At 39.1% G+C, this 19,439-nt stretch overlaps 2 protein-coding genes across 2 annotated transcripts in view; both read left to right on the top strand.

The window, feature by feature from the left end:
- Positions 1-4,926, top strand: part of LOC107091950 (E3 ubiquitin-protein ligase ZNRF3-like) — a 48,161-nt gene extending 43,235 nt beyond the window's left edge. Inside the window, exons 2-3 of the mRNA XM_015386187.1 lie at positions 2,806-3,041; positions 4,761-4,926. Coding sequence (XP_015241673.1) covers positions 2,806-3,041; positions 4,761-4,926 — 402 coding nt within the window. The remainder of the gene's footprint in view (positions 1-2,805; positions 3,042-4,760) is intronic.
- Positions 4,927-12,987: 8,061 nt separating this feature from the next.
- Positions 12,988-19,439, top strand: part of LOC107091951 (E3 ubiquitin-protein ligase ZNRF3-like) — a 28,312-nt gene continuing 21,860 nt past the window's right edge. Inside the window, exon 1 of the mRNA XM_015386188.1 lies at positions 12,988-13,071. Within this exon, the coding sequence (XP_015241674.1) occupies positions 12,988-13,071 (84 nt within the window). The remainder of the gene's footprint in view (positions 13,072-19,439) is intronic.

Genomic DNA, 19,439 nt, shown 5'->3' on the forward strand with positions numbered 1-19,439 from the left:
CCAAGGCAAATGTATTCTATGCAAAAATTCAATTTTTTTAAGTGTATTTTCCTTGAAAAAAATAACTCCATTCTATTATTTTAAGTGCATAATGTCTCTTGGTCTTATTTTATGGGCAAAGATTCTCTTTCCATTGGCACATCATCTCATTTACCTGCACAAATTAAGGGCAAACACACACATTTTCAGAAATCTTCACTTATTTTTGGATCATTCTTTAAACCTGTTAGTTTCTTCCCAACATATCTTTTTTTATTTTCAAAACACAATGCAGCTTTCAGAAAATCATCTGAGATCCATGTAATGCTGCATCATGTGGATCTGAGAAAAAGGTGTCTTTTGCAAGGTTTTTGAAAAAGCTTTTATGTTTTCTTTTGTGCTACTGAGAGACAGATCCGTTTGTCTCAAAGGTTTGTAACTGAACATCTGAGCCTATTCTTTCATGTTTCATCATAGTCCTATCTTTGTGTGTGGGAGGTCTGAGGAGGAGGAGGATTTAAGGATTACTTTTTTTCTGTGCAATTTGAAAAATAAAAATATATACATATCAGACTAGTGTTTCTCAATAGTGTTCTGCAATAACTTCCAGTTTTAAAAGCATTCAGTCAAAAGCTCTTTATTAAATTTCATCATGAAAGAAATGGTGCTACCTGCTTGAGCTCATGACACGCCCTCCAATGACCATCTGATTTGCATTCAACCCCTTTTATATTTGGCTAAGCCGTTCCAAAAAACACTTCAGGTCAGGGGTGTGACCCCCTCAGCCATGTTTTAAAGCTCTTTCTTTCCAACTGGCCTACTGCACAGCTAACCTGCTCCAAACGCGATAAAGTGGGGTTTAAAGGTCAGGGGTCACATGCAGGAGAAGGGTATCTTGGGTCATCGGCCACGGCCCAGGGACTGGAGTAGATGGGAGCTCCCTGATTGGAGAGCTGTGGTCTTTTGGTTAATAGGATAAGTGGCCTACGGGTCAGCTTGGCCCAGTTCTAATGCTAATACTAGTGCCTGTCTTTGCACTGTTGCCACGTTGGGTAAAGGATTCCAGGATTTAGGAATACTGCTTAGTTACAGTTTTAATCCAGGGATGTTTAAACTCATCATTATTTCACTGTTGTGAAAAGGCTCTCAGGCACAGTTGACCTCTGTTTGTTGTTTCTGAATTTCTTGTTACTTTCTTGGGATTTTTTTTTTTTTTTTTGTTAACCGAGATACTGCAAAAAAAATAAAAAATTGAAATATTGGGGCCTATAATCTTGTGTTTCTCTTTCTCTCTCTCTCCCTCAAAATTATAGATGCCATTGTCTAATTTCCGCTGTTTTATATGACTCTTGCTCCAAGAACTCTAAGCGGATAAAAGTTGTAGTAATTACCTTTTTTGTGAGAGCCCTTTGAATGAGGTAATTTTCAGCACTACATAACTTTTTTAATTCCCTCATAAATTCCTCTTGGGAGGGAATTCTTCCACATTCACAAAAACTGGATTACAAACTAGATTACCTTAGTTTGTTAATCTGCCTCTCATTGTGAAAATTGAAAATGAAGATCTCTTTTTTTATTATTGTTTTGGAAATATTCAACTATAAAGCCATAAGCTCTCCTTGATGAAAACAACAGCATATCTTTAGCAGGAAATGCATGATCAGCAAAGCCGGTCAGACCTAATGGAAAATTAGATGCCGCTAAATACAGAGCAACCCTGAGAGAAAACCTCTTAAAGGCTGCTAGACGTTGGAGATGTGTCATGCAGGTTTGCCTTCATGCAGGACAATGGATCCATACATACAGCAAAAGCTTTAATTAGATTAAATATTTTGTTATAGGGCAAAGTTAAGTTCCATTCTAAATACAAGGGAGATTTGGTGGTAAGACTTGACAATTGCCATTTATAGACACTGTCTGTCCACAATATACAGTAGCTCTGCTTGATATTACTTTAATTGTGTCTCCAAGGGAAATCTGTATTAACTGGAAGTGACATGTCAAGTGTTTACCTTTTGCATTTAAAATCAATACTCTTTTTTTTTTTTTTTTTTTTTTTTTTAGCCCTTATTAGACATGTTTGCATGGTTAAAAAACTCACAAAGTTATAAAGAGCATTGCAGTGAATGCTTCGGTTGATTTGAAATTACAGAGGCCACCTACATTCCTGTTCCTGGCGCTGCTGAAGTAGTTGGTGTTTGTGATGTCTGCCACCCTCTTACCTTTAATCCGCTGCTTAGACGCTGTGTTGGTGATACCTCTAAAGAGATTTGGGGCTGAGAAGTGGGCCAATTTAGCAGCCTTAAATGTAACATTACTGCATTGGAGGAAAGTTTGATGTACACAATTATGCTTTTTTTTTTTCATCTTTATGACATACAGATTAATGTCCTCTGTGTTTGCGTGTTTACACAAGTACAATAAAAATGACAGCAACATACATTTTTAGCAGTGTTATGAGCCAAGATTTAGAGTTTCAGCAAAAATCAGCTTCCCAGCAGTTCTGCAAAGGTGCATAAATCCCTGCTTTGCCCATTTGCCTTAAAACCAGTGATTAGTTTCCGAGATGTGACGCTATTGACTTCTTTTTCTTTTATTCAGGAAATGGTGGATTATGAATTACCAAACTAGTATATTCTTACAAGACATGAAGTTTCTCAGGGAACCTGCTTTAGCTAAGTCCTAAAATTTTTGGGGAAAAAAAAACAAATAAGAAAAGTAATATTAGAAATGGCTCAATTTTTCCACCAAAGGGTACAAAGAAAAAGCTGCTTTTTGAGATTTAGAGCAACACTTCTTACCCGTATCTTCTGTCGTCCATTTCAGATGCATCCTTTGGGACTATGCAATAACAATGACGAAGAGGACCTTTACGAGTACGGCTGGGTCGGAGTTGTGAAGCTGGAGCAACCGGAGCTGGACCCCAGCTGCCTCACAGTCCTGGGAAAGGTAAAGAACAACAACCCTAAACATAGCCACAGCTACAACAGGATGGGCCAAAGTATATTAATGGACCTTGGTCTAATTAATGAAGAGCGACTTCCGTCTCTACTTCAAAAATGGTACAGTGCTTACATTGGGTTGATAGTTATAAATGCATGCCATATATTACACATTTTTATTAGTAAATGCTTTCCCATTACATGAGAGCCCTTTTTTAATTATAGTATTTCTACCTCTTATTTGTATTTTTATTGGGACAAAATGTAAACAATTTTAGAGGGTATGAAAACTGTTGTAAACCACTATAAATACTATATTAGTTTGTAAACATTTTAATTCCCGAGGGTATAGACTTGAACTGAAACCATAGAGTGTTTATTAGTTTGCCCTTTTTTGTTTGAACAAACTCAAACCTCTAATTAACTTATCTTTGATCTTCTATAGTTAATCCTCGTCTTTATTTTGTGTGTTGCTTTCCGTTGCTATGAGAATACAAATTAAATATATCACCACACCCATTCCCTCCTCCTCTTCCTCCTTACTGTCCTCAGACCCCACTGGAGTCTCTGAGCAATATTTTATCATGCTCTAATTAAATGTTTTCCTTAATGGAATGTACCAACATTTCCCCTGGGGACGACAATGAGGTGGGAATGTCTGTAGCCTCATTTATCCTGTGCTTTCCCACTGACAGAAAGGGAGCAGCCATTCATGATTTAAGAAGCCCTTATGCTGTCTAGACAAGCTAATGCACTTTCCTGCTCCCAAGATTATGCTGAGGTCCAGAAACGAAGCAGAAATCTCGTGGCTGTAACAGAGATATTCACTCGTTGGTAGATCGCCATTTTTAGGTGCCGGTTATGTTTAAGTAGCTATCAAAAAAAAGGAAATAGTTGAATAAACTTTAAGTTCAGCAGCATGATGTGGAATGTATCCCTACTCTGCCTTAGATATTTCATACTTACTATACAAACAATTTTGTATATTCATGCACAAGGCTGCATTAGTCCTTTTTCTCATAAATGATCATAAATTGCTCCTAATATGATTTGATTTTAAACTGTTGTCATAGGAATGTTCTGTTCCCCATTAAGACCAATTGACTTATTTAATAGGGGAATCAAATACAATGGCTCCAACTAGCAACCTGCAGTAATTCCTGTGTATATACCTTAAAATCCCCAGATGTCCCATCAGGAATGATATGCTCTCAACTTAGGAAAGACCTGATGCATGGATGTTACAAAAAAAAAAAAGCCAGTCTTTAGAGTCCTGCAAATTAGCTAGTTATGCTATTTAGTTCCGTTGAAGCAAAATTGCATGTAAAAGTTGTAGGATATTGATGCTATTGTCTGAGATGCCAAATTGATTAAATTCATTGAATTGAATTCATTCTATACTTTTTGAATTCATTGGAGGAACTTCTATGAAGATAAAACTCAGAAAATCTAACAAAAAAGCAAAGAAAAATCCATAATAACTGGAATAAAAGCCCGAAAAGTATGACAGCTCAGTTGTAATGGAGTAGTTGGTGTGCTGCAAACAATCACAAGGTCACTCCAAGGATGAGAAACCCACACCTTCTACTCAGTGGACTTAATCAAAGTAGAATGCTAATGAGCACGCCATTTTTAGATCTTCTCTTTTGAAGTTCTACTAAGAGATGTTCTGGATAGGATGGCAGGAATCTTGCCCTGTGACCTTTTGGCTTTTACCCAGCATCCCCAAGTTCTACACCACTCAGTTTTTTCTTTGTTTGTTCAGCCAGAACTATAATTAGAGAAGGGAAAGTCCATTGTTGCATCTTGACAACCACTCGTCCCCGGGTCCAAACACAGCTGGGTGCTTTGCGATTGGCACCGACACGATTGCCAGGCCAGACAGGGCAGTGTTTACCCCCCACCGGTTTGCTTACTCTGCCTGGCCAACCAGGCCAAAATGCCCAGGCCTATTCTGGAGACTGTGCCCTTCATCACACTCACCCTGTTTGGTCTGGCCCTGTGATCAGCAACCCCCGCCCTCCCGCCCTGCCCAACTGGCCCCTGACTGAACCCACAAGCCCACACCACTTTGCTACCACTTTGCCACCAGTGGTGTTGGTATTTTTTCCTCTGCTCAAAACAAATAACGCTGAGTTACAGGGAAATGGGGCTAAATCGTTTTTATTTTCGGTAAATAATATTTGAAAATAAATAATGTGGGGAAACCCAACTGAGGCTTCTTTGAAGAGAATTTAGCATTTAGAGAACCCCATTTAGGCTGAAGCTTTGTTGTATGATAGGTAAACTTTATGCACTTTTACGCAGATTTTGGTGAGATTAAGGTATATTCATATGAAAATTTCTTTCTTATTATGCTTTTCTATCTTCTTTTGAAGTATTTAGTTGAGTGAATCCAGAATTTTTGGCTGTGAGAGTGAGACACTCCAGCATCTAGAATATTTACAGTAGAGGAAGACATGGAAACGGGGTCGGTCAAACCATCCTCTGAAGTCTGACTGAAAACCAAACTCAGTTGCTGCTGTGTCATATATATGTACACAGTTTTTTTCCTGTTCTTCCTGTGTGTTTCTTTTGAAAGCTGCAGGACTGTTAAACCTCAGCAGCAGTACCTCCCTTCAGAGCAGAAAAATGGCTACAAGAAATAAGTTCCAACTTTAGCAATGCTTTTTTCAGGTGTTCTTTGTCTGCATTGCTTAGGAAAAAGAACATGTGCATTAGAGAGCATATAAAACCCTGCACCATCCTACATTTTGTCATTCCATCTGAATTTTATGTGATGGACCATTACAGGTTGATGCACAATTTGAAAAAAAGTGATGCATGATTTGCAGCTTTTTCTCTTAATAAATCTAGAATGTTTTTGTATTTCTCCTTAATTTACTAGCCCAATCTTCTAATTGGGGGCATTTGTCTACCACATTCCCAGACTGGATGTATTGTGTCTACAAGCTTTGCTACAGATTCTTAATGCTTGGCTCATGCTGAACGTGGTACGGCCGTGGTGCACCTGTGGTATGGGCTCAGCAGGGAAACAGTGCTGATGCACTTACTGAGGCCATGTGGGTCAACAAAGTGATTCAGCAAGAAGAAAGCTTGGCTAGATACTGCAGTGGTTTTGGCATTAAGCTTCCAAATTTCAGTACCCAAAAACCAAACAGAAAAAGTCAGGTAAAAACCGAAAAAAGCCTTGGGAAATTTCCGAATAAAATGAACCCACCAGCCTACCGTAACCTTACTTGGGGAAATAAAAAAAGGCAAATAGAAAGATAATGAAATAGAGGAGCTATTGGAGGATTTAAAGGGATATACACAGATGGGAAGTTTTGCCTACAACTCCTAGAAAGAGTCTGAGCCCATGTGAACTTTTTTTTTTTTTGATTGGAGCACATTTTCTGCAGCTGGGCTAACTTGGTTGCAGCATTTAGTGTATATGACATTTTGCAGAACGCCTGCACTGCTGATGTAAAGTGATATTGCAGGTCTGGACTTTGACTAGGCCATTCCAGCACATGAACGTGCTATTATCTAGCTGGATTTTTAGAAATGTGGTGCCGCTAAAAGATGAGCATTTTTTGTTTGTTTTTTTTACATGCAGTTTTTAGGTTCTAGTGGCTATTATTTTCTGTTAATTTTTTTAATGCATGCAGTAGGATTAAGTGATAGAGGAAACATGCAGCAAAGGTCAACAGGCCCAGACTTAAATCTGTGACAGCTGCGTCGAGGACTAAGGCCTCAATACATGAGCACACTTAACGCCACCACTGCTTTTCTATTGTCCTTCAAAATCTCTAACTGTTTTGCTTGTAGGATTGTCTTGTATCTGGCTCCATCCATCATCCTTTCAACTTCGACTAACATTCCTGTCCTTGCTTGTAGAACAGACAGCGCCATTGAGTGTTTAAAATCATTGCTGTTGCCCATTTCAGGGGGTTACCAAACTCTCCGCAGCATATATCAGCATGTCTGCGGAAATGGCAGCTCCGTTACTTCTAGATCTCTGTATGAATGTGTTGCCATGCAGAAGGATGAATGCGGTCCAAAATGTAAAAGCCCCAGAGGTTACATCTCTACTCCATGGACCACTTGCTCAAAGGTTTTTGCATATAGGTCATACACTTAAATTCTGGAATCTTCTGACAAGATGACTTTTCTAAATGTTTGCTGGGTTCTTCTGGCAAACTATAACCTAGACTTCTTTTGCCTTTCTTTTCTTGCCGCTACTCTCTGTATACATGTTTTTGCTAACTAACTATTGTGTTCTCAGTTTTTACCTGAGTTGACAATCTCTGCAGCTTCTGAGCCTTTTTGCTAATAATTTTCTTGCAACTCGATATCCAGAGATGTGAGAGGAAAAGTTGGCTGAAATTGTTATTCCATTGGTTTTTTTATAATGAAATATATAAATAAATATATAACATCATTTTTTTCTTCTTGCATTAGTCACCTATGGTTTTGTTTTGGTCTATCACAACAAAAAGAATAAAATATATTGAAGTTTTTCATTGTAAAGAAAAGAAAATGATAAGGTTTCAGGCAAATGAGTACATTAGTAAAGCACTGTTTGCCAGATCTCTACTATGTAACAAGGAGCACTGGAGTTGCATGTTAACTCACTTCAGCTGCAGCTTATCCAGTCCTTGCCTTCTCTGAGCTGTTTGTAAATGGTGTAAATCATGCTCACACCTCTGCACGCATGTATCCGTTCTCCAGTTGGACTATTTATTGCATTTGGTAATGTGTTCTTAGTAGTCATTTCCTTCCTGCTGGTTCACTTTCTCAGAACTGACCTTCCTCCCCGGTCCTACACTATCCTCGCACACATACTCTGCAGTCTTTGGCAGCTTGTCTGGAACATAAAGTCATGCCACTGGCTTTCAGACTGGTCGGGGGTCTTTGACACAGTGCCAGTCCCATAGCTCTTCTTTCAAGGGCCGCGGTGTAAGTCCGGTAGGCCAAACGGGGCCCCTCTCTTTCATCCTGCCGTGGGGCCCTCTTATAATAAAGAAGAGGAGAATAAAGAGGTTGTGTATTGGAAATGTAAAAGAAAAATATTGCCCATACTCCCACAGTTATGCAGCTTGGGTCTGGCATAACATGCATAAAATTCCCTGGTATGTGATTGTTGTGTGGCCTTGTCCTGACTGTAACCACTTTGTCGCAGTTACAATCATTTCCACCTTAAACTTTAGCCAACCACAACAGTCAGAGCTGCCTTCGGTCCTGCTGCTAAAATAGCATTTAAGAATAGATGGAGCAAGTACAAAAGTTCTAAGCTCTTTATTTGACATCTTCCCAGAAATAAACCTTACTGCTTTAAAGTTATTTATTTTTTTGCCAGAGGCACAGGACCATAAAAAGTGCATCCTGTGTGGGAAGCGCTGCCTTTGACACTGACGCAAATATGATCCTAAAACCACAGTTGCCATGGAACAATGCGAGCAAGCCAACCAGCATGTCTTTTTCTACCAAGCTGGCACTGCAGGACAGCAGGCCAGAGCAAACAGCTGCTGCATCTTAGTGCTAAGTGGCTTTTGGACTCTTAACTGTGTCTGGCATGTCGGCTTTAGCTGCCAGAGTGTGTATGTATATTTGCAAAGGAGTAGGAGAGAGGGAGAAGACCGGGGCGTGGAAGGTACACAAGAGCAGCCAGGAAAGGGAGAGACAAATCTTTAAAAAAAAAAAAAGGAGGAAAAGTGGCAACAGACAGATAAGTGTGATGTTACTGGCGACTGCTTTTTGACCCTTTGACAAGGTTGGCTGTTCTACGCACTCAGGTGTGTGTTAGAGGTCGTCTCGAGGCCATGGCAATGCCAGTAAGGTGTCATACAGCTTGTTGTAAAGGAGTTTGCCTGAAGAGCCCTGGATTTGACCTCATTTTCAATCCCAGCTACAATAACAAATAGAAATCAGTCTGATGCGTAGGAAAAGGAGTTACTTTGAAGGGAAACAGTGTATATGCTCCTAGAGTGATGTTTGGTGTGAAAAAGATGGGGAGAAGGCTGGCAGATCCACTTGTTTTGGTGCAGACGGCTCAATATGACTCACAGTCTCTGTCTCATCATGATCCCTTTTTTGTGGCGTTTTCCTCCCTCGCTGAAGAAAAACTTGGTGAAAATAGAGCCTAAAAGAATAGAGACAAATCTATAAAGCTCATCTTTCTGTAAACTCTGGAGCCTGTCTGTAAAGTACTCTGAAGCCCCGGTAGTTATCGATTAACAAGAGGCGCTTTTGTTCGATACAAAGGAACTTTGATTATGCGCCGACTTTTTGAAAGAAATCTTTTCACGGCGCGGCATATTGACGAGACAAATTTTCCCTGTGCTTGTGCCAAATTGAAGGGGCTTACATCATTTCAGCTGGGAGCTGAAAACTGAAAAATCAATATCTTTTGTTGTGTGAATCACTGCGGTTAACTCCGACAGTTGTTCCATTAACTAGAACTGAGGCTAATTATTGGTAACATCTCTTTCTTGCCAAGTAATTTATGCTTCACTTCAACTACACAAGAGTTGCCTGTCAGGATTTTGCTTTCACTTATGTCGATTTGTTACCTCAATCAAATTCTGTCTTGAAAATATGTCAGAAAGTTTGAAAGGGAAGTTGCTGCACACTTGTATTGTTATGAGGTTTACAGTTAAGTTTGGTGTATTGTTTGAAACTGAGAAGCTGAGATCAGTCTTTGATACCAAAGTCATGCTTATTCCTCAAAAGCTGATCTGATGGTTTCTGTGACATATTACGAGAAATTCTTTTTTTATTTTTATTTTTTTGACAAAAGGGATTTTGACTCTGTGTCGAATCCCCTTCCTGGAAATTATAAAAAGCTGTTCCACGTAAAGTTACCCAAACTTAGATGCACCAATCAGTTTGCAACTGGTTCTGATTGGTAATTGATAAAAGCTTTACTTTCTCCCCATCGCCTTGATTTTGAAAATAAATATAAAAGCTGAACTGTTAAGGTGTTTGCAGGCCAGCAGATTCCTTAAAGGAATTGCTGAAATGGCATCAGACCTTTCTTCACCAAACAAATCATAATTGAGCCGCAATGTGCGATGGTATGAAGGTTCTTTGTGACATCACTCTAAAACAATGTTTAATAGTTGTTCCCAGGATTCTGTAATCAATCTCGGGGAGATTTGGAGATTGGTGGATGAGAGGCAAGATAATCAATAGGTGTCTTTTGACTGATGAAGACAAACATACCTCTGTTTCCCATTTTTATATTTCCCATGTGTTTAGTGAGAAATGTAATATTTCTGTGACACTGTTCAATTTTTGACAAAAATAGCTAATAATACCTGGGTTTTCTCTAAGGGTTTATTGTTCTAGAAGTCATTTAAGTAAGAAAATATGCACAAAAAAATAGCTTTCTATAACACTTGACAGGGAACTCTGCAAGTAGACCTCCATTTTTGTTCTTATGGGTACTGTTTTCTAAGACTGAACCATTTGTTATTATTAAGTTATTAAATTAATTTCATGACCAAACTCAGCTCAACTACCCAGCTGCTTTTATGGCTTGCAGGGTAAAGTGCGCTCTAACAGCTTAGCCATTTCTCTCCCTGCTCCACGCTCGAAAGCAACTGCACAAACACAGCAGTGTGGAGGGAGGGATAGAAAGGGAAACTGCGAAAGAGAGGAGGAGCGGCGGGGAGAACATAGAAGAAAAAAAAAGGTTAGGGTGGTTAAAAAAAAAAGGAAGAAAAAAGAAATCTTGTGAAGCATGGAGCGCTCAGGGGCCTGCCTCCCAGGCTCTCCTTTCATGTTTGTGTACGGCTCAACTTGCTGATATTATCTTGGCTGCTCTTCCTGGTGGGGTGTCGGGAGAGGTTTCCACTCTGACCGGCCTGTGTTGGAGCCCTCACCTTCCTTCCTATTTCAATCCCCAACCAGGCTCCTCCTCCTCTTAAATCCCTGCTTCACCAAGTTTCATAGCGGTCGGAGGCACCCGGGATCCCACTGCGCTTGTTTCCATGGTCACTGGGAAGCTCCTTGTGTCATGTGGCTCAAAGTGAGCCGTTCCTGGGCCGAATTACCCGCCTTTCAATAGGAGGCCAAATGACCATTATTGCACTTCACATCTCAGGCCTCTGTTTAAAGAGAGAAGAAAGAAGCCACAGGGACCTGGGATGAGAGAGATCTGGGGAGAGAAAGTAGAAGCTGATGGGAGACAACAGACAGAGATAAGAAAATATGGAAAAGAAGGAAAATTAAACAGCATCGCTAAGACATTTTTGTTTTAATCAAGTTGTTTATTAATGACAATTATCAAACCAGACTCAGATCATGGGAGAACCCCCTCAAAGATCCTGCACTGGATCATAAGATGATTTTTGGAAGGAGTACATCTCAGAAACGACAGACATCCACCCACAACACAACAAAGCTCTGTCTTTTCTCTGTTCAGCTCCCACTAAGCCTGTGCTTGTGTGGATGTGGATCTCTGCTTTTCTGGCTGGGTGAATCAGAGGGGAAGTTTTGTGGAACCCAGGCACACTGCCTGGCACTACAGCTGGAAACTGAGGCTTCCTGGTCCTTTACAGCCAATCTGATGCACACACAAATCCTCTGGTGGGGGGTTAGCAGGGGGGAAACTATCCTGGTCTTACAATTTGAATGTGCTTTTAAGTCATGCCAGGTCGGTAAAGTTGGAAACAGCAGAGGGAGACAGACCGTGTGTGTGTGGATATACGGGGGCAACAGTGAAGCACACTGCTCTTTAAGACAGTGAGGTAATGGAAGAGGGAAAACGAAACATGTAAATAGGAAGAAGACAAAACGGCAATGCTTCTGGCAGAAAGATGAATTTTATTTTTATTGGAGCCTAATATTACAATAAAAGCATTTGCTTTGGATAATTTACTGACTCTAAGATAAATTTTGGGAAGTACAAAATGATCTTAAATTGACACCTACCTATCACATATTTTATATCCTTAACTAGTTTATTAGACCGCCATTTATCTCTGGAACTGCCTCACTTCTTTATGGCAGTTGTGGGGATTATTATTGAGTCCATGAGTCGAGGCAATCAGCTGGTTTTCTTTGGAAAACTGAACCAATCTGACTGTATAATCTGGTTGAATTGTCTCTGTAAAGTGCCTTAAGATGATGTGTTGTGATTATAAATGGTATATAAATAAAATGAATTGGTTTATGATGTCAGACAAACTTTGATTTTGGTCCATGTTGACATGTTAGGATCTAAAAGTTATTGTAGACTTGCACATCAAGAATCCTCTATTATGGTGCAACCTAGTCTTGTCCTATTAGATTGTGCTCATATTAAAGCTACAGTGTGTAATTTTCAGCGACATCTAACGTTCAGACTACAGACCGCAGCAACATGAACATCTCCCCCCCACCGCTTCTCCCCCCCAACAGTACGGCAAGCGTTACGGGACAAAATGTCTTCCACGACGTCCGCATCACCTACCTTCTCAAGTGATGAGGTTTGTTTACATAGATAATTTTACAGATAGTATTCTCAGGCATAATACTGCCATCTATTGTTCAGTACCGTCTCAGTTCATCTCTCTCAACTTGCCGTAGTTACTTTCGAGCGTAATGGGCAATCTCGCAATCGCTAGTTTGTTGGCTCTGCGCTGCCGTAGCGCAAAGATGTCTGCCTCCATGGCTGCGAGACCCACTCCTATGTAATTATAAATAACGAATTCTAAGGCAACGCAAATATTAAGGTTAAGAGGCTGAGCTCGTAGATGATGATAAATAACATAGTTATGTATAATATATTACATTTCTGACTGTATATCCCTGTAAATATTACACACTGTAGCTTTAAGGAATAGTGATGTAACGATATGGACATTATCACGCTATCGCGGTGGTAAGCGTGTCTCGATATCGTCGTGGTTGGGTTACAATAATAAAAGGACAGGTGTCCATCAAAAAGCAAGAGGATTAAACACAGTCCCATGGAACAAATCATTGTTAATTACATAGACCATGATCCTTTGCGCTGCGTCGTCTTACCAACCGATCTTAAGCCAATAGGATTGCACACGGATTGCACGCTGTCCACACAAGCTCAAAGCAAGGTAGCATGGCCGACAGCGATAGTTGTAAGGATGAAAACAACAACCCCGAAGTTGAGATTGTGCCAGCCCCTGCAGCTTTTAAGTCAGATGTCAGGAAACATTTTGGTTTCGCCATGTCAAAAAAAGCAAAAGGAGAGAAGGTGGTGGACAGACAATGGACTATATGCAAGCACTGCCACAGTAAACTGGCTGCTTTTACTTGCCTTGCATATTTAAACCTGACTTAACTTGATATTTGTTTGCACTTAAAGGGAATTCCCTGTTTACAATTGTTCTGGTTGCTTCTCAACTTGAACATTGCACAGAAGAACCAACAGAATATTGATGTTCCTGACTACAACTTGCACTTTAAAAGCACTATGTGATCAGCGTTTTATGTTGCAATGATCCATAAATACATTAATACATTTCCTGTTGACTGGCAAAGGCAGAAAAAATGTCTGTATTTTTTTGCTATTATCATCACAAACACTATCGTGAGCTATTTAACAGTACCGTGGGCCTTTCCACAATATCGCAATAAATATCATACCGTGAGGTCAATATCGAAATTGTATCGTACCGTGAGATTTTGATATCGTTACATCACTATTGAGGAAGCCATGGAGCAAAGTGACCTCAACATCAGGCTCAAGAAACTACTTAGAGATGATTTTGGCTTTCTCACCTGGTACACTGTCACGCTAAGTGTTTAGCCATGCGAAGGGATACAATGCCTTCATTGATGGTGTTGACTCATAACAGGGTGGATCAATGCTTTTAAGGTGTTTACACCTAAATCTAAATGTTGCTGCTATGATGAAGACTCCTCCACCCACACAGCATTTCTAAAACCTTCCTCGTTCACTTCGGACAACAGATCGGAACCTGCATGATTATAGCGTCCCTCTATCTAGTGTTCTTGGCTGGCGGAGGTCAAACCTGCTGCTGTACCCCATCTGCTTGAAGGTTCAGAAAGGGTTTTCTGCAGACCTTGGTTGTCAGTGTTTATCTGAGCTGCTGTCTGTTGCTGTTTTCTCATTTTAAACCAGTCTCCTCTCAGCTTGAATGTAAATAAGGCATTTTTTTGCCACACAACTACAACTCTACCAATATTTCCTCTTGTTTTTCCAGTTTCAGATCCAGTCGTGTGAGATCAGCTGGTTTATTAGTTTCTGAAATACTCAAATGAGTGCATTTGCTGTTTTTTAACTTTAGCATGTCGCCTTCATTACCTCTACTGTACATGCAAAAATAGGTTATTTTGCTGCATTTATCAATAGTTTTTGCTTATCAGGGGCTTCTGGGGTTGAATGGGGTTTATAAAAATATAAAAATGTTGAAATGCTGTTTGATTCTTGTTATACTGTACATGGTCAAAACAATTGTAAAACACTACAATTTGAATAGCATTGTACATCTGTTTTAACAACAATAAAAATATGATTAAAAAAATAAATAGTTTTTGCTTCTGCCAACTTGCAAATAAGCACAATGGTTTAATAAATGACAAACCGTTGACCTCCATATTATGAGAATGATTTTTAGCAAATCCAATGAAAGTTTTGACAGCATAATATCAGATTTAGAGCAGATATTCTAGAACCATGTGGATTTCCTACATTGGACTCTTCAGTTGGTTTTGTTGCACCTGGTAAGGAGATTTCATTTACAAAGACTTGTTGGCTTTACATCCTAAGGAAAGTTATTTCCATCCTTTACTTTACTTTTTTTACTGTCAATATGAATAATGGTAGATTATGACTTAAAATCTGCATGACAGCAGAAAACAACTGCAACATTGCTTTATTTGCTCACGTTTGACTGATGCTTGGATGGCTATGAAAGAGTTCATCTTTTTTTAATATGGCTAATTTAAGATTGCTAAAATTAATCAAATTTGGTTCGTAAATAAGGATACATTTGTTGTAGCTTCCTCTAAACTAGCTGCAGCATATCCAAAAGTTGGGATCAAAAGGGTTAACAAGCATAGGGTATTGGGATCTTCTACAGCTATTAAACATTTTGTGTTTTGTGTTGTATTTTAGCCAGTAGTTTGGGTCATTCTATCCATTCTAGTTCTGCTTTGTGGTTCATTGAGAAGAAATCTGGCCCTGATGTTCTGCCTCAACCAGGCGGCTTCTAGCTGTGCTTTGTTTCTTGTTTTTTAAACAGTTAAAGGTTTGGTCAATTTCAATCACTGGAACTCTTCTGGGTGGTTTGTGTTGTTGGGAATCAAAAGGCAGAGTGTAAAATGAGGCAAAGTCGGGGGTGTTACAGGGCTGAGTCCTGACCTGCTCTGCTGTTTGCCCAGGGAAAGACGACAGCAGGCAGGAGCACCACCCCTGCTGCACCAGCAGCAGCTGGACGGGCATTTGAAGAGAGAAAGAGAGAGAGAGAGGGAGGGAAACCAGCAGCAGCAGCTTCTTTTTCCAGCAAGCAGGGACACGGCCTCCTATAGGAGCTTCAAGGCAGACAGAGATTAGTGAAAACTGTCTGACTTCAGAAGAATTAGGAACAAGAAAAAAGTGGCAGTTTATGGAGATGACTCATCTTTACTAAACATACACCATACAATCTGAGCACAGATTTCACAGTCTGGCATCAAGGGAAAAGAGAAATATAAAAGATCAATGCTGATCTTTACAGCAAAGTAACATTTAACCAACTTCTGATTTACTTCTTTCTGAAGGCGTTGCTTTTATTCTGCTTGCCTTTAAGAATAACATTTAGTGCTGAGACAAATCCTTATTTTAAGCAGCATCTGCATTAGTTCAGCAAACACGTGTGAGAGCGTGCAAAGGCCCATTTCTCCTCATGCACGCTCTGTTTGAATGTTGCTGTTTGCATCACTCATACAGGCTTACTTTCCACAAGAAGATTTTCAATTTATCCACCATGTCAGACTCACCTTATGTAAACATATCACCAGGATGATTGACAATTAGGAGGACCACTTATTTTGATGATCCACAACCCCCCCCCACTCATGAGTTGCTTTGTAGTAAATTCAGATTTATAAGCACAGTTGCCATTGAAACCTGATTGTATTGAAGCCAGTGGAATACACATTAATATATTTTCTCAGAAAAACCTTTTTTGCATAAAATATAATTTTCTTCTAAAGCTCTTTTTACGGTGAACTTTTTTTACATTTCACTTTCTCGCCATTATTAGTAGAATTTCAATTCTAAAACAAAAACAATCTTTGTTTTAATTGGCCGATGTTTCAACCAGCAACCACAATAGGCAGCTGCTTTGTCCCTTGACTGCTTCTGTTTTCGTTATATACCTCCTTTATCTGACACAAGCTTTTTGAAAAATATAATTAGAATAGTTTCTTGTATTAGAAAATTCCCAGCCTGAATATTATTCCAAGTTCAGAAGTGTAAAGCTCTTAATTATAATCCTTAAACTTAAACTCAGCTAAGACTCTTCAAAGGGACATTAAGTGTTCTGAGAATTTATACAAAGGAGTGGGTGACGGCACATAGCTGAAAAGGAGGATTCAATCAATTACAAACGATGTCCTCCAAAAAAAAAAAAAAAAATGCAAATGAAAAGGGGAAAAAGCTGCTTGTCTGTTGATGGTTTATAAGCTTATGAAACTTTTATCCAAACAAATTCCACGAGCTGGAGAAAAAAATAAGACGCTAAAAGAGTGGTGTTCCTGGGCCTTGCCGGAAACCTTGTTTGTTTTTCCTGCAATTCACAAAAGACCAGAGACCAAAACCGGTAACAAAACAACATGGAAGTAGACAGGGAGGAAAAGAGAAGGAAATTTAATTAGCGGTTGTCCACTCCTCCCAGCTTTGTGTTTGTTCTCAGCAGGACGGAGCGATGGGCAGCGGGAGAGGGAAGACTAAAGCGCTTGTTGATTAGTGGTGGTCTAGTCTGAATTTGCATCTGCGTTCTTGTTTTTGTGTGTGACCCGTTCTGCAGCACATCAAGCTGCCCGGAGAGGCAGGAAATGTTGCCTGCGGTGCACCAGGCAAAAGAAAAGCTCATGATTACAGATTGAAAAGGCTGTGTGTGGTTCAAGAAGACTGAATCAAGTGACTGAGATTCATCAATCACTTTGTTTCTTATGACTTTTTAAACAACTAACTTTAAAATCTAAAGCTCCACCCAAAACAATGGGTTCTAAAGAAGGAGGCAGTTATAATAAAATAGGAAAAAAAATCTGAAAACTTCAACAAACTTTCAAATTTGTCACTTTTTAAGAACTTTTGAGTTTAATCATCCAACTTCATAAAAACACAATTTATAGCAAATAATGAATCCATGTATTCTTTGATAAATCCATTAATTAGAGGAATTTATCAGAGTAATTTCATGCACTTATGGGAAGAATAAGGAAATACCTGAGTAGAAATTTGAACAAACTTCAACAAACGGCACCGACTTAAAAGCTTTGTTTTTCAAATAATGATTTTCATATCAAAATATAGAAAACTCCCCAGTCATTTGTTATCCCCAAAATATTTATACTAGCATGGTGGGCTTTCACTTCAATGCTATTCAGGAAGTTTTATTTGAACGCTAAACAGCACCCATTTCATTGGCAGCCAGATCAACATTTTTGGATCATTACATAAGATAGTTTTGGTTTTAATAAAAGAAACAAAACATATTTTATGTGCAATCATTATTAGCGTCACAGAGCCAGCATGCCTGCACAGGCCAATAACATTAATGCACCAGATGAATAAAAAAATCAAGCAAGACAAAATCTGCACCTGAGACCTGAGAAAAGGGAGAATGATTGATTAAAATTGAACTGATAAAAACGAATCCATCTTTAAGTTTCGACTTTGATCCGATCAAAGAAGCTTAGATTTATCCTGACTGATTTGGCATTTTATACCTTTATTCTTTTTTTTTTTGTTGATGGTACAATAAATGAATTTGATATTTTATCATCTTTAGTTCTCCAATCTAATGTGGGACCAACCTTAGCAACCAGTAGCATCATATTCCATTTTCTCCCTAGTTGCTGGTTCTTGTATTCCTTAGATGGGTTTTCTCTCTTCTATACATAGTGTCTTCATAATTGGGGGTTTAATTTCACAATAAAAAGTTATGTTTTTTGTTGTTGTTTTTTCACAGCAGCTCCATTGGTTTTCCTTATTGTTTTGTTATTATTTCTAAGTATATTTCTTCTGGTGATTAAAGCTGCCATGGCAATAATCGGAGAAAAAAAGGGTTTCTATAAGGAAGTTATGCTTAGCAATCATTTGATCTACTCATGTCAGTTTAAGTTGTTGCGGCACTGACATACTGAGAATTATCCACTAAATTGCTCTATAAAGAAAATTTTTAACAGGATTTTACTGTGTAAATAATATGTCTTAAAAAAAGTCTTTAATAGATTATAAAAGAAAAAAGAAAGATGAGCCGAACCATGTAGGGGATAATATTGCCCTGTTAATACGTTGTTGTTTTTTTTGTGCTAGGGACTCATTTTAGCCCAGTCTGGAAACCAATTTTATAACCTCAATGTTATTGCAAGCGTTAATATTGCTCATAAGTTTAACTTGGCATGGGTACTGAACAGCGGTCTCATGAGGAAAGAAAGCACCTCTCAGTACACCTCTCTCCCTCCCTGAACTCTTTCATAGGACCGGCTGGTTGCCAAGCTACACTGGCAGGCCTCCTGGGAGGTGCCTCCTCACACACATGCACGCTCGCTCACACTAAACACACATACTGATCGCACATTTCACTTGTATAATTGACGTTATGCAATGGTGGGTGAATAGCTAGCCCATATTGTGCGCTGAGGCAGATGCAGAACAGGAGAGGAGTTGGTGGTGGTGGGGGGGTTGTTGTTTAGGTTTAGAACAGTTTTTGATGAACAGCTATATTGGAAATGTGAAGTGATTTATTATTATTGTTTTCAATTAAAACTATTTGTTAAATTGGAGCAGTTGGAGAAATGGAAGAAAAATTAAAGCATTAAGAAAATGAATTCCATGAAGTGAAACCTGTGTTTGTTGCTCAGCTGTCCCCTTCGTTTGGGAATATGCATGCAGGAATATACATCCCTCATGAGGAAATATTCCTCCTCATGACTGGTATCACTGTAGGACAGACAGGCTTTACATTCTGTGTTAACATGTGTGCTGGTTGGTCATCTCCAAGTAAATGGATCATTGTAGTCCTGATTAAAGTGGCATTGCTGCATGGTTATGTTTGATATCTATCCCTTCAAATTAGTAACGTTTAACTAACTAACTGACCCTTTAACCAGTGTCCTACATGCCTGCAACCTGAGAGGATTCAATGTTTCTGGTATAGTTATAATGAAATGCAGAGATGGCAAAAGTACTCACTTTCCGCACTTGAGTAAAAGTACAGATACTTGTGTTTAAAAAAAAAACTCTGGTAAAAGTGGAAGCACTGATTAAACTTCTTTACTCAAGTAAAAGTAACAAAGTACAGGCTTGTAAATTTACTTAAAGTATAAAAGTAAAAG

Source organism: Cyprinodon variegatus, unplaced genomic scaffold (assembly GCF_000732505.1).
Source record: "Cyprinodon variegatus isolate N-32 unplaced genomic scaffold, C_variegatus-1.0 Scaffold359, whole genome shotgun sequence".
Taxonomy (NCBI): domain Eukaryota; kingdom Metazoa; phylum Chordata; class Actinopteri; order Cyprinodontiformes; family Cyprinodontidae; genus Cyprinodon; species Cyprinodon variegatus.